Source organism: Parus major, chromosome 11 (assembly GCF_001522545.3).
Source record: "Parus major isolate Abel chromosome 11, Parus_major1.1, whole genome shotgun sequence".
NCBI classification, from domain to species: Eukaryota; Metazoa; Chordata; class Aves; order Passeriformes; family Paridae; genus Parus; species Parus major.
In genome coordinates, this window is record NC_031780.1 from 3,825,555 (window position 1) to 3,841,054 (window position 15,500).

The window sequence follows — 15,500 nt, forward strand, 5'->3', positions numbered from 1 at the left end:
AAGGGAGGTTTCTGTGCATTCACATTCCCCCAAGTAAATTTTACTCCAAATTTGTCTATTATTAATGGCAACATTTCTTAGCCTTGTTTCTTGTTCCTTCCACCAACAACCACCAAAGCTCATTTACCTTATGCAGAATGCAATTAGCAGGTATCGTATTTATTTGACAGATTTCTCATTTTCTCAATTCTATGTAATTTGACAGGGACTATTACAGATCTGTAACTAGTCTTTCAGAATGACTTTCACAAGGTTAGTTCACTTATTAATTGACCCTTGGTAATGGTAATTTAAGAAGCATATTAATCTCATCTGTCAGTTCCAACACATACTAGATGTATAAAATAATTCGTCTTTTGCAAGGAGCCTTGCAACAGAAATGAAGTGTCTAAATTTTTAATTAATATATATTTTCTTTCAACAACTGAGATTGGACTGGAAGGACACTCCTTCTCAGTGTTTTTCTTTAGTCTCCTTTAGAGCTCCTGTTTTTTCTCGTTGTGAAGGTAAACACAATTTCACTGGTCAATAGGGCCTATGATCAAAATAATCTTCTACAAAGGACATTCTGGTATTTTTAACAGATTCCTGAAAACTTAAAAATGTGCAAACAAAGCATTTGGCACTTCAACAGCAATGTCTTATTACCTACACAGATTAATGGTTTCTGGAATTAAGGAGCTTTAATACATGAAGAACACCAAACCAAAGATTATTACTCAGAAATTGAAAACTTCAACCAGTAGCAGATGCTTGAAGTTGCTTTAATCTTATCAAATCTTGTTTTATGATGCACCATGGCTTGAGCAGGGCCTGTAGTTTGTGCCTAAGAAAGAAACACTTGACATTCCTAATCCCAAGTAAGGGCCTTATGTAACTTCTCCCTCTTTATTCCTTTCATTAAATAAATTATGGGAGCAGCTAACAGCAAGGGAACTGCGTAAAGAGCCACTTGTGCCCTTAGTGTGCCATCTGCACTTGGTGAAACGCAGGGGAAGTGCAGCTCCTTCCCTAAAGACTCCAGAGGGCACAAGCTCTCCCTGGTGAACCTGCAGAGTTCTCATTAAGGGCAGCACAGGTGTGAGCTGGAACAGAAATCCTGTGGGCTGTGGGTGAAATGCAGGGTGAGAGCTGAGGTGGTTCCTCAGCCCTGTTCTACCCCTTTTGTGCCCCAGAGACCTGAAAGGTGCCTGTACAGAGAGCAGCCCCTTACCCTGAGAGCTCTGGGGGGCTGTGCTGAGACACTTCTGCACTATCCCACCACCTCTGGCAGCCTCAGTTATCTTTGCCTCATGCAGGCAGAGGACTCCTGCTGTTAATGTTCTGCAGCAACATAAAATCCTCCCTGTCCTGCAGTATGGAAAGCCCTTGCCAGCAGCAGAGATTTTGCAGCTTTGCAAGAGTAACCATGCAAGATTAACAGAGGGACATCCAGTGTTCTCAATCACTGGGTCCTCAGCAGGCTCACAGAGAGCCTCCAGGGGACAGGAAAGGAATCTGGAGGTGGCAGAAGCTGGGCACCTGCCCTGGGTGATGCAGTCAGCCCCCAGGAACAGGTGGGGGAACAAACACCATGGGAATCCACCACACAGAGCTGCTGTTTTCTGCCATGGAAAGCTCCTGTGGAGCAGGAATGAGAAGTCAAGACTACACTATTCCCTCATATTACTCCACATGGAACTTTTTCCCTAGTAATGACCACTCTGTTATTTAGAGTAATCTGGTTCCAAAGAGGAGTAAAGTATCCAAACCCAAAATGTTGCCAAGCATATTGGCCAATGCTCCCTTGCTTAAACTCCCACAAGTTCCAAATGCACTCAGGTCCAGCCAATAGTTCATTAAGAAGTCACTTTTCATGAAATTAAGCAAATATGCAATAATGCTCTGATCTCTTGTTCACTGAAGCTTATCCCACTGCAATATTTAATGCACTAACAACTTTGATCATTAAAAGCTAGAGGCAGCTAAACCAAAACCACAGATCTGACTTTACAAAATTTCACAGGCACATGAATATCCTTTTCCTCACAGCCAGTATGACAGATTTTGTTGGCAACTATTTCAGATACTTAAAAAAAACCCCAACGTAACCATCCTATTTATTGGCTGTATTGTCATAATGTCACCCCCACTGTTGGTCTGCAGTGTAAACAGGTATTCAAGCAATTCTTTAAAAAAACAAATTACTCACTCGACAGAATATAGTGTCTCTTTCAGAATCATTAGTGTCAATCATGTGAGTACAAGTTTTAAGTGCTGTTGAAATTCAAGCTACTTAAACAATTGATCATCATATGGAACCACTTCACCACTTCCTACAGCACATGAGTAAACCCACTGTTAAAAACTCAGCTCTAAAACTCCATCTTTATTTTTAACAATACAGTAAAAACTGACAGCAAAAGCCAATGCCTGTTTCTTCACTCAGTTTCCTAATTTTTAACCTTTTAAGCTTGGAAAACTATGATTTCTTATGAAGGTCAGAGGTGTTAGTGCACATACCTCAAGAAAAGATATGGACCCTTGTGTGTAGCTGTTAGAAGGCAGGGAAATCACACCAGACTGCAAAACTGGTAACAAAATTAGCTTTTGATTCCTAGAATTCAGTGGCATCATGCATTGATTTCTGCCAGCTGAACATTTGCATTTCATTGGAGGGTCTGAATTTAAAATTATTCTGGAGACTTACAAGTGTCAAAGAACTTTGCACAGACAGAAGGAGCATTTTGCTCTGTCCCAGGGTGGAACACGGCAGCAAAGGCCAGAGGTGATCTGGGACATTTTTTGTGCTTCATCACCCTCATTCCTGGATTGCCAAACCACACTAATCAAACACAATCCTACTGCTGGAAGAGCTATTGACAACTGGAAAATCCCAACTGTTACACTGTTTTCAACAGCAAGTGAAGAAGCTCATCATATTGTCAAATAAAATAAATCCTGAAAGCTTTCTTTTATAACATCTCAGTCCCTAACTTCCATCCAGTACCTTCACTTGAGTTTCTGTAGATCAATCTAGCAAAAAAATGAAAAATGGGGAAGTGGGAAGAAAGGCTGACTCGGGCACTCAGTGAAATAATTTTCATGCATTGGAAGGTTTCTGACTAACAAAACTCCATATTTTACTGCTTGTTCATTTTTATACCCTGTTTTGCCTTATTTTCTGATGATCACTTTTCTTATATATTTGACAGGAAACCTATATGCCCAAACAACTTTCTTGACTTCCTATTAGGGAGAGCAACACAAATATTCACACACACACATAAAAAGAACATAAACAGCAATGCATTAAGTGTTTACTTTCTGCTTTGGATAAAGTACGACCCTTTTAATACCAGAAGAAAAATCTCTCTCTTGAAAACAGGCAGCTTTTGAAACTCAGAAGAGATGAATGCCCTATTTAATACTTTTGAAAAGGCTGAATTACTGCACAGATGGCCATCACCTTAGCAGTTCTCACATAACTGTAAAGAAACTTCACGCACAGTTTTGCAGACCTAAGGGAATTTTAATGTGTTTTATGGAACCTTTCAATAATACAAAAGGAATCCATGCTTGCCAGCTAGTATGCATTTTAATAAGAGAACAAGCAATTACTCCCAGTGGTGTGATCTGTGGTGCTAGGATTGAAGCAGCCAGGGCACAGAGAGGTGGATGGGCCAACAGGAGATCCCTGGAGCCAAAGCCAGTGAGGAACACCTGACACCTTCCCTCTGCTCTTGCTCCCATCTGATGATGAGCTCCAGGATGAAAGGTGAGCTCCTGAGTGTGGCTTACAGTTTGCTTTCATTCACATGTGTTCAGATCATCACCTCCAAGCCTACTGCACAGTCTGAACCCAAACACCGTCAGAGGAGGCAGCTGCAGAATCATTTCTGAAACTCCCTCCCAATCTAAGCTAAGAGCTAAAGAGGCTCCTCAGGTGAAATCCACTGTCCCACCTGCCCAGCTGCTCTGCAGCCTGTGCCCCTCGGGGTCTCATGCAACTCATCACCAGCTGCAGCTCCAAAATTGTTCAGTCTGGATGGGGCCTGCTGCTGACCTTGCTTCTCTTATGATGAGATGAGCCTGGGGTACGAAACCTTTGCATCCTGTCTGAACAGCAGCTTTGCAGGAAACCTCACACATAAAGCTGTTTGTCCTTCATGAAGATGAAACCCGAATTGAAAATAGGTCATTATGGAGAGAGGGCTTAATTTATGCCTCCCTTTACAAGCTGGAATGAAAGCAGCTCACAGAAGAATCTCAACACTGAGCTTCATCTCTGGGCAAGTCAGAATTCAGGCTTTTAATGCTCATTTTGCCTTTCTTTTTCAAACTGTCCAGGAGAAAAGGATAATAATGGAACAATTTTTCATGTAAAATGTGCATTATGAATAGCCATTAGCTGACAAAAAAAAAAAAAGTGAGAGGAAAAGCAGGTAACACACCATGTAAATCTTTGATGAGAATGGAAGCTTCAGGAAGATGTAAAAGTCAGGGCCGAATATACTGAGATTAAATGGAATTCTCAATTATGCTGTTGGAAAATGAAGTGAGTATAAATTTGATTTGTCTGCAGCTGCAGTCCTGTAGGTTGCTTGGTAATGGACACTGACAAATAAGTCTAAAATCAGTGAAATCTCTTCCACAGGTTGCAGGATAAGACTGTGTCAAGATACCAATGTAATGAGGAGTTTAAGAGCAGTTTTCTCTACTGTTGGTATAGGAATGCCATACATATGTGCAGAGATTAAAAATGAATGGGACAGAGGGAGGAATAGGCAGGGAGAAGGGACAAATTTGTAGAACCCAACCATAAGTTTCTAATGAGCCAAACCAATTTTGTAAACTAAGCTTCAAAATGTAAATCGCCCTCATTCCTTCAGTAAACTGTCAGCATGGAATTTAAAATTGTGAAAGACATTATTTTTAAAGGCTTCTAACTAAAACCTCTGCTCCCTACTTTCACATTATTTCACCTTATTGCTCTTATAATTTCTATTAAGGTAAGAATGGGAATAAATCAGGATCCTTACTGAGATGAAGAGCATGTGAAATAAACACATGGTTAGAGACAGGCCCTGCTCCAATATGCTCAAAATTTGAATTTAAAAATACTCTTGTGACTACAAAACAGGCATAACTGTGTTTTTATTTCAAATTAAGATACAATCTCTGGGCCTAACTTTGGAGTAATCTGCACTGCCTGGACACTGTGTCATGAGCTAAGCTGGGAAAAGTGAGTGATAAAGTTTTGATTCTGTCCTATGAAAAACTCATGAATAGGTTCTCCTACATCTTGATAGATCCTCACTAAGCTGTTTCTTCATCCCTGCAGGAAGCTCTGAAGGCAATAAGAGAAAAAGTCTTAGAGGTCCTTAGGTACTGAGAGAACTTGGAGGTCACATCAGCTGACCACAGCTTCAGAGAGTCAATGTAAGTAGAACATTCAAAATCCCATCATCACCTAGAAAAAGCCTGTGGGATCCTCTGATTTGGAATCACAGAAGCAAAACATTAATTAAAGGGTGGGAAGATAACAGCACAAGAAGACCCCACTCAGATCCTTCCCCAAGTTATGGTCATTCTAGTGGTGTTCTCATTCTTTCTGTACATCCTCTTCCCCTTGGCAGAGAGGTGTTGAAACAGCAACACACAAACACTGTTCTCCAGTTCATTAATAAAAATAGCATGGTTTCATTCATGTTGCATTTGAAGAAATAAATCAACAATTTTTCACCATGTTCTGGTCACTGTGTCCAGAGAAAGTCTCTTGTCACTTCTGCTCTTTTTTTCTCTCTGACAATCTCTGTGAATTTCTGAGCTGTTGATGGGATTTTGCAAATTCAGAGAATTTGTTGAAGGTGATAATGGTAGCTACAATGCAAATGTTGTAAGTTTTTCCAAAACTAAGAGAAATTAATAGCTGAGACAAGCTGATGATCGCACCCACTGAAAGCAGTAAGGAATCTGGCTTGGACTGCAGGACAGCCAGGATTTTACCTTGTGGGTGCCATCTGAAAATGCTCTGCTTGCCATATTTTGCTTGTACCATATGGAATGTAAATATAAAAACTTCCCTCCTACTCCAGAGCACTCAGCCTTGACTACAGCCACACCTCACATCTTCTCACAAACAGATGGCAAGGCTCTTAATATTTCATGGCACTGCCCTTCGCAGTTACAGGCTTTGCACAAATAAACAAAACACACATTAGACAGCACTTTGCATCTTGCCATGAAATACAGCAGGGGGAACATTTAGCACAAGTTTAGTACATGGAACAGAAGAGCAGAAAATAAGGATTTTTATTTTTCTAAAAAAGAGTATACAACAGAATTCCCCGTCTCCATTAATTCTGTGAGTTCTCAATAAAGAATGCCTTTGGTGAATACACTTTTAATGTTACGAATTTATCACTGAATGGTAATTACTGCTGTAATAACTATAATGTGTAATGCACTACTTGTTAACATTCAGCAGTTGACCCTTTGATTGTTTAGTGCTCTCACTTCACTGGGGTTATTTAATTACAAATGGATCCTGTTATCTTGTATTAACCACCATATCAAGTATTATTGTCCAATTAATGAAGAGCTATTATTTACAAAATATTCATAGATAGTATTTAGAATGAACTAGTTGAATATTTAAAGCATATATTTATGCTCAGCAAACTCAGCTCAAGCAAAGCTGAAGGTCTATCCAAACAGCCACAGGTAATTGGACAGTACAGGAGCAAATCACTTCCTGATTCTGGCTCCCTTTTTGAGATGACTGGAAAGACATTAAAGAATTTTCTGGTCAAAAATTGTTTTTCTGTATTTTAAAGATTTTGACATGTACTGAGGAAATGAAACACAAAGTGAACAGCCACATTCATATCTCTTAATATTAACCATCCATGGGTTCATTCCTCAGCTAAGGGTCACATGTTTGGACTATAATCCAAAGATCAGAAAAGCCAAGAAAAGTCTTCCTTATTCCTTTTGTATTCTATTTCTAAACTATTTGCTAATCTAAACTCCACTGAAAACATGGGAATATGCCTAGGGATATATTTTATTTGTATAGTCTTGCCACGGGAACAAGAGCAACAGGAACCAGGCAGGGTTCTCCAGGTACAAATCTGAGATTTTTATCACCTGACCCATGGCATTTTGGACACACAAAAGTCAATTGATCTGTACAGACATTTCACATAATTTAATGTATCCTTCTGTTCTATAAAAATCCCTGTGCAAGGATACATTATATGACTTATATTTAATTTCCTGAAGCCCTTTATTTAGGCTTGGTATATATTGATATGAAATTAACACCACTGATGATTCAAACAGTAAGGAACCCTTCAAACAGAAAAAAAACAGTGAAAATTGATTCCAGGGTAAAAATTTCTGCGTGGGGAGAGCCATAAGACTGGGCTAGTTTATATTTTTCAGTGCTTTTTTTTTTCCCCAACACTGCTTTTCCCTTATTAGCCAGAGAGCAAGGAACAGGAGTCTATGAAAAACCCCTTGTCAGAAAGTGCTCAACTTTCTTTAAAGTTCTTTAGTATCAGCAGCACTCAAAGCTATTGTTCCAACATGACACATAAGCACATTTTCCTTTCAGAGTGAAAGAAAGTAGGTCTCTAAAACAAGCTGTGAGTAATTACTTCTCAAGGTTCTATTCATAAAACACATCTGTTTTACAGTCAGGTCACATTTATCCCACATGGTTTTGCACTTCAAGTTGATTTAGTCAATTCAATGAGAGGGAAAAGTTTGTTTTTTTTAATTTTTTTTTTTTTGCCAGTACTTTTCAGGGGCGGGACGAGTGGTCCTTCACTCTCCCAAGTAAAAGAAACAAGAATTATTGAAGAAATTAGCCATCAGAAAGCTTTTGTTTCCTGTGTGAGCTCCCTGCTAATGGCAGCATTGTGGTTCACGAGCCCATACGTGTTGTGGCTCATCTCAGGATCACCAGCTCCTGAGCTCTTGTTGCTAAGAAACAGCACTCTGTGATATTTGAAATATATATTATGAAAAGGTGCTGCTTTTCTTTGTGAAATAAATATGTTGCTAGATTGACAGCCAGGGAAACAGGCTGAGGGATGTATTGTTTCTTTCAGTGTTCCACAATACCAGCCATGTGCCCTGATTAAAGCATTTTAAACTGTGGAACACCCCTTTAGCTGATGGCATTGTGCTAAAACAGCTCAAAAGTGCATTGTACAAATTAAATTCAGCCTTTATTGTAAAAGATATTTATTCCCATTGAGTTAGAACCTGAAACTTGGAGTTCTCATTATCTGACTAAACATGAATCTGGTACATATCCATGACAGACATGTGTGTGCATCTCTTTTCTGTGTCTGTGTGTGACCAGACAACTCCTCATGATATTTTCCCCAGTGGAGAAAATTATTTCAACAGGACCATGATGTTGCTTCTAAAGATAAAGAATTTAAAGCTTCACACCTTCCTTTCCCCTCCAGCTTTTACCTTTTATCAGTAAAGAAAATATGCTAAATAACCCCAGATGACCATTAGAGGAAAAGAAGTTAGAGCAAAGTCTGGTAAAAGGAAATTTTTTCTCCTAAGTATATATTAGCAAATAACATAATACAAAAATCCATAACATCTGAAAAGTGCTTTTCTCAACCTAAGATTTGAAGGTTATTTTGTATTTCCTACTTCGATAAGATTATTCTTAGCCAGCACATTAACTGCAGTCATAAACAATAAAAATTAGGAGGATACAATTAATCTTAAAAAGACACATAAGATGAATGTCTTTTTAACAATGCACTAAATTACAAAAAAACAATTGAGAATTAAGACTGCCACCTCTTCAGTTCCATTGAATCCCCCTAAAATTTTTTGCAAGGGTATTCATCCTCTTACTGACTATAAAATCTCTTCTCCCTTTTATAACAAAATTTAGGAGTTCAACAACCACAATTTACCATATCATGGTTGCTCCTGAGGCAACAGCATTTATAAAAGCCTTTTCCAATGGCAAGTTGTTCAGTTCATTACCTCTAATTAATTAGGGCTGAATTGCTGCCCTGATGAGCCAGTGATGATTTGGTAATTCAGAGGATGCAACTGGAGATCCCAGTAAGGTCTGCAGGAGAGCTTCACTCCTTTAGTTGTTTAAATCAGGAACACCCATGGGTGCTGTAGCATACAACATCTTCTGTGATCCTCTGACTTCAAATAATGGGAGTTTGAAGAAATTAATGGTCTGAAGAATTATAATAGTAACAGAAAATTGAGCAAGAATGGGCTGACATGAGCAAATTTTAAGAGAAATAAACAAATTTTTGTTACAGAGTCATTCCTGAGTCTTTCCTCATGAAACTTTGGTTCTGATTCTGCCATACAGTGGTGGCCTTCTAAAGCAGATTTGAGATAAGAAGTGAAATAGAAGCAATCATTAACATAATTAAGACTTACTTAATGAATCCTTAACATTAACCCTGTCACAGGCAGGGGTTTCATTTTAGGTTATGGTTATCAATCCTTGCTATCCTTGGTGATATGGGACCACAAAAAAACCAAACTGCAATTCCTTATTTAATTTCCTTTTTAAAATATGTGTATGTTTATACAACTATATACTTATGTATGTACATTTTTTAATGTAAGGATCATCCACAAAATAAAAAGAGAACTGTTCAAAAGAAAATTAAGGAAAAAATCACTCAAGGTGCCAAACTTCAAATGCTCTTAAATTAGTTGATTAGATTACAAAAAGTGAAAAAGCAGAACCCATAGGAAATTTCCACACTGATTTCTGCTTAAAAACTCAAGGCCAGTATTAGGGCACAAAGAGAGTCCTAACAAAACAACTGAATCTAGATTCTGTAAATACAGCTTTTATAATTTTCCATTAGAAAATATTTGAAAAGGTTGTTCTAAGAAATTGTCTCAATTTCTAATCTCTATCCATTTTACAAGAATACACTGGTTTTGTATGTCAGTGACTTAATCCACACCTTAAACTTCACATCTCCTAAAGTACAGCCACCTTTCCAAAATCGTGTGCAAGTCTCTTTAGTCACTCTTTATCTGCATTTGAACCAAATTCCCCTCCAGTGAAAGATATCCAGTGTGCAGCTTCCACAAAGGCTCAGGATATTAACGAGGCTGCTTAATGAGCTTAGAACCGTTAGCTTTGGTCCAAAGGATCAACCTGGCTGAGACAGATCTTAGCACAACACACAAAACAAGTGACTTCATATCACAGTGTGGTTTATTTTCAAGATGAAAAAAAAAATAAATATAGATTAAGACAGAAAGAGAGCTCACCAGGACTTCCAAACAAGAGCACAACAACAAAAAGAAATCCCCAAGCTGAAAGAATAAGCTGATTACTGTCAAAGTCTATGTTCTTACAAGCTGCAAAGTTATAACCTGGGATTTCAGCAGTGGTCGAAATGTTGGCATGTCAGTCTCCTCTCTCACAGGCTGCAGGCAAAACAAAAATGTGATGCCTTAGTTTGAGACTTGCCTCTGCAGAATTCCACTCCAAAGGTAAAACATATATTTGCTGTTGTAGGTGATAAAAAAATCAAAATAGAGATGGTCTCTTCTGTAGAAGATTTAGGAATTTTGAAACTTTTTTTTTGACAGATTAAAAGCAGAGGCTATTCAGGTAATTTACTGCCTATTCCTACCTCACAAATCCTTGAGGAAAATTTATCTTGACCTGTTTGGATCAAAACTAAGGCTCTTAGATTCCAGAGAATATTTTTTTTCCCCATTTATTTATTTATGTATTTTCAATAAATCTGAAGACACAGAAGTAAAGTAGAGTTCAAAACAGTAGAGTTCAGAAGAAAACCAATGCCAGGTTTGGAATGGCTACACAAAACCAGCATAATGTATACTCTAGAAAATTCTTTCATCTCTCCTTAATTGCTTCTCCTTTGAGAAACACAGACAGAAGGAAAAAAAAAGCAAGTTCAGTTCAAGGATTAATATTTGTATTACTAATGTCTTATAAAGGACTTGGAATGGGTTAGTCCAAAAAAAGGAAAAAGCAATCCAAATCCATTTCAAAAAGTCAATTTTGTTTTCATGCTGCTGTACCTTTCTTCTGAGTGAGCAATAATAATATGCAAGATTGCAAGGAGAGGTTTGCTGTAGCTGAGGCTACAAGTAAATGAGAATTGCAAGAGCCAACAAACAAGAGCAAAAGAACAATTTCCTGAGCCACAGGATCCCGCTGGTTGGCTGGCACAGCAGGAGCCACTCTGTGCTACTGAGACCATTACTCTCACAATCTGAGACATAAATGATCCTTTAGAGAACTCATTGCCTCTCCACCCAATTAAAAACAAGTTACTAAAACAGACAAACAAAACCAAATCCAATTCCAAGTGAAACATATCCATTTTTTTTCTGTTACATTCTCTGAAAAAGGAAGGTAGAGCTGAAAAGCCTTAGGACTTCATGGAGTCCCAAAATGCAACAAAACGGAAACTTTTAGTGCTTGGCGGAAGCAGATGGCAAAACATGGGAACTTCTTAGCAAGCTCCTCTTCTACACCCTGCTCCATCAGATGTGAGCCAAGAAATTGCCTCATTCTCTTGAAGTTCACTGGAGATCTTCCCATACGGGATTTATTGGCAGCTCGGATATTACTGCGAGCTTGTTGTAAACCACCTGGTTTAATCTTAACATCAAAGAGCTGGGGATTTAATTTATGAAACTTTAAAAAGTTTTTTCTGAGCCTGTAGCAGCTAAGTATATTTCACATCCCATCTGCTTTCATTCTTGTTTCCTCCTCACAAGAAACTATTCTGGTAACAATCACACTTGGGCAGAAGTTAAAGCCAGAAAAATGCAATAAATGAATATTCTGAAAAATACAGAAATGAGGAGCATGTTCATATCTATTTCACTGCAAAAGAGAATTGCACTCATAAAATTTTTTCTGAGAAAAATTATGATAGATTTTTTTCCATAATGATGAAAAATACAAGTTTCAAGTAGTTTGGAGGGTGAGAGGAGAAGAAAAGAGGAAAAATAAGTACCGGTTAATACAGTAGAATTCCACTGCAAGGATTATCAAGTATTTCTACTTCTTCATCGATAAAAGCACAATGGCTTAGTTCACAGTGTTATATTTTCTGGTGGTCCATTACTCCATCTTTTTGACAGCTACTTCCATTCACAATGTACAGTCATGTTAATGTTCTCCAATGTTGTAATGAATATTAAAATATCAAGCATTTTCCTTTCACTAACAAGAGATTTTCTATTTCCAGCACCACTCAAAAGCTCTGAATGCCTTTCTTCCTATTCAGACTCCTTGATATTTTCTTGAAAATGGCTTGTTAAAGGCATATTTTTCTGTAATGACTTAGTATTTAAGTTAATGCTGAACTAAATTTTGAAGTAAGGAAAGAAAGTCTTGAGCATACACCATTTTGCCTCAGCACAAAATTGGATCAGCCCATTGTGCTTTTAATATCTTAGGTATCTACCCCCTCTCAGATATATAAACAAAACCATTAATAATTATTTTTTCCCTGAAAAACTGGATATAATCCACATCAGTATCAGTTCAAATCTGCAGATTTTAAAGCACCACCAGATTCCAGAAATCATCACTCTCATTTTCCTTAGGTCTCACAAGTTTCATTTCAGCACTTTCTGGTATGTTCCATGCTCCTTACGCAAGATATTTCCAGCTTTAATTTTACTGCCACTGACAGAAATTCCTTTTATTAGGAATTTTTTATTCCTAATTTATTCTTCTTATTATGATCTAGTAAAATGTCTTTCTTTAAATGAAGAAACCCAGACCTGCTGGTTGTGATAAATTAAACAAAAAGGTTTGAATACAAATCTGTCCCCACCCACTCTGTCCAGTTTTAGTCCTCAGGAAGAAGCTCACCATGCTTTTTGAACAATGAGAGTGTTTTCCCCTCAGTCTTTACTCACTTCTTTGGGTCAGTTTGTAATGTCAAGCAACAAAAGTACTTTTCATCTTCAGGAAAATTGGCAAATATATTTTCATATATATATTCATAAAAAATATGGTTTGGGTTGGGTTTTTTTTGGATAATAGGAGCCAACAAAGGGTGCAGAGAAAGAAGAAAGCAAAGAGAGCCCAGGGAAAATCCCACAGACATGAGATTCATCAGAGATTCTCACAGAACCAGAGATTGGACACAATTTGAAAAGGGTGAATTCACAAAATATGAGGAAATGGAGGTTTCCTTACCCAAATTATGATGGACAATGACGAAAACACCATCATTATCTTAAACTGAACTAGAATTTACATCTCATGTTTTACCAGCTCTCTCCACCCTTTCCTTAGCTAGGTGGGTAGAAACATCACATGTGACATTTATATTGTGGTATAATGAATCAACTTTGTCAAGCCTTTTAAAACAAACCCATTTCTTCAGAACAATAACTTTCAGTGACGTCAAAACAATTACAGCCCGTTTCCAAAGTGCCAATACAAGGCATAGTAATTAAAAGCACCATTTAAGCAACAATAATAAGGATATGAAACATGTACCCATAGTTTATAATAACACAATGTGCTCTATACCATTAACTTTTAATTAACTCCAATTTTGCCACAATTAAACTCAATTAGAGGAGAATGTCTGACATTGCAATTAGCTGTATATAAACACCCCAGTTGGTGTCACATTGAATTAATGTCTCCTGGTGGTGGCCTCTCTTTCCAAGGATAATGGATTTACCACCATCAGACTGTTAATTGGACCTGGCACCTCGTGTGTTGTGTGTATCTCAGACATAACACCAGATCTTTGCTTCCTCAACAACTGTGCTTGTCACAGCTACACAGATTCCAAATGCAACCAGCCAGATTCTTTACTGCACTGTATATTCCATAATCATTCCCATATAGAGAAACTCTTAAAAAAATTCTTCATCCTGTTTGTTTGGGTTTTTTTAAATCCCAAATGTTACATTCAGTTTTCTCTTCAATTTCTTGTCAACAACGAAAATTATTAGTTAAAAATGCCATCACACACGTAGAAAAAGAAATCACATCTATTAGCCAGTGCTGTGTTTAATGGAATAAACTGCTGCTTTTTAGCAGAGTTCAGTTTGAATCATCTATTTTTTCTGTCCTTTTACATGTTAGAAGTTCAACCATTGCTCATGAACAATCCTGAAATTATTAAGGCTTGGCCTAATCCATCACAGTCTCAATGGGAAGCAGTTAGACAACAACTATTCTTAGTTTAATTTTGGGTACTGATGTAATTATGCAGCTCCAAAGGCAGATATTAACACCACCCATCAGTTCATTGCCACCTCACCACTGCTGAGCCACGTGTGTGACACCACTGCTCATTACTCATAGAGAAAAATTAACATTTACTACTACAAAGTGCAACTGTGCCCTGCCATAAGCAGCAAATCTGTAAAACTGAGGAAAGAAAGAAACCTGATCCAAACACCTCTAGGAAAATGGTTATTTAAATCCTCTGGGTTCCCCAACTGCTAGGAAAAAGTTACAAATCTGACTCAATGAGAGGTAAAATTCAAACAGTGGCTTCATAAGGAAAAATGAGCATTTGGTTCCCTGCATATTTAACCCTAAAAAGTCTGTAGAAAAATAAATTACACAAAGACCTATAAAAATACAGAAATACCACATTGATTAAAGAGTTAAATCTTGTTCCAAGAGATCCTAAGTATTTAACACTGAAACCAATGGGCAGTGGAGTGACATAAATGCTGAGCTTTTATGTTTGTGGGTATTTTTGAAAATTATACATTTCATTTCCTAATTCTATCTAACCTCTGCTTCCTTTCCTTCTGTCCTAACACCTCCATTTCATCCCTGTTCAGAATAAAGAAAGGAGCTGTGCAGAAGATGTTAAATTCTCTATGCTACTCACACATGGCAAGTTTTGAGCTCTGAAAAGGAAAACATTCTCATTAATAAGCAGCTTTAATAAGTCTAGTTTAAAATGATGCTTATAAACTTCATACACATGTCCTGGTGTTCTCTGTGAACAGATAAAAGAGAATTGACCCAGTGGAAATGACTTTCCGTAATTACATGCTTCTCCAAAGTTTGGGGATTTAGAGCAGAATGCATAATTGGTTCAAATCACACCTTTTACAGTGGCCATAAAATACTGTAATTTATGGTGCTGAATAGCAAAAATTAAGCCCAAGTAGCTCCTAGCAGCACACTTGCTTCTCACTTAACCAAGATGATAATATCAGCAGGAGCAAAGGATCCTTCAGCAGAGCTGCAGTTTGAGTCAGTGCTGATGCTGTGTGAGGAGCAGCAGCTATTAAATCACTAAAACTGCTTCTCTGGGGATCAGAATGTGCTCTGCATGGCCAAGGGGTGAGGTGAGCAAAATATGGCATTTTGCAAGGCCTGCTGAGGTCTAAAGTCGTGCTCTGTGGCCATTTCCAATAACACAGGAAAATCTCACAGCCTGACTGAGAAAGCTGGATGATGGAGATAGAATGAATTATGAAAATATGTTCAGAAAGATGGGAAG

The 15,500-nt window shown here is 37.8% G+C and overlaps 1 protein-coding gene across 4 annotated transcripts in view; it reads right to left on the reverse strand.

Annotated features, from left to right (window-relative positions):
* The window catches only part of CDH13 (cadherin 13), a 426,254-nt gene that overhangs the window by 192,088 nt on the left and 218,666 nt on the right, over window positions 1-15,500 (reverse strand). The window contains exon 6 of one of the 4 annotated variants that reach the window (XM_033517168.1): window positions 10,210-10,443. The exons of the other annotated variants lie outside the window; for them this stretch is intronic. Within the exon in view, the coding sequence (XP_033373059.1) occupies window positions 10,360-10,443 (84 nt within the window). The 3' untranslated portion in view covers window positions 10,210-10,359. Of the gene's footprint in view, window positions 1-10,209; window positions 10,444-15,500 lie in introns of those variants that run through there. 4 annotated transcript variants of the gene reach the window in all.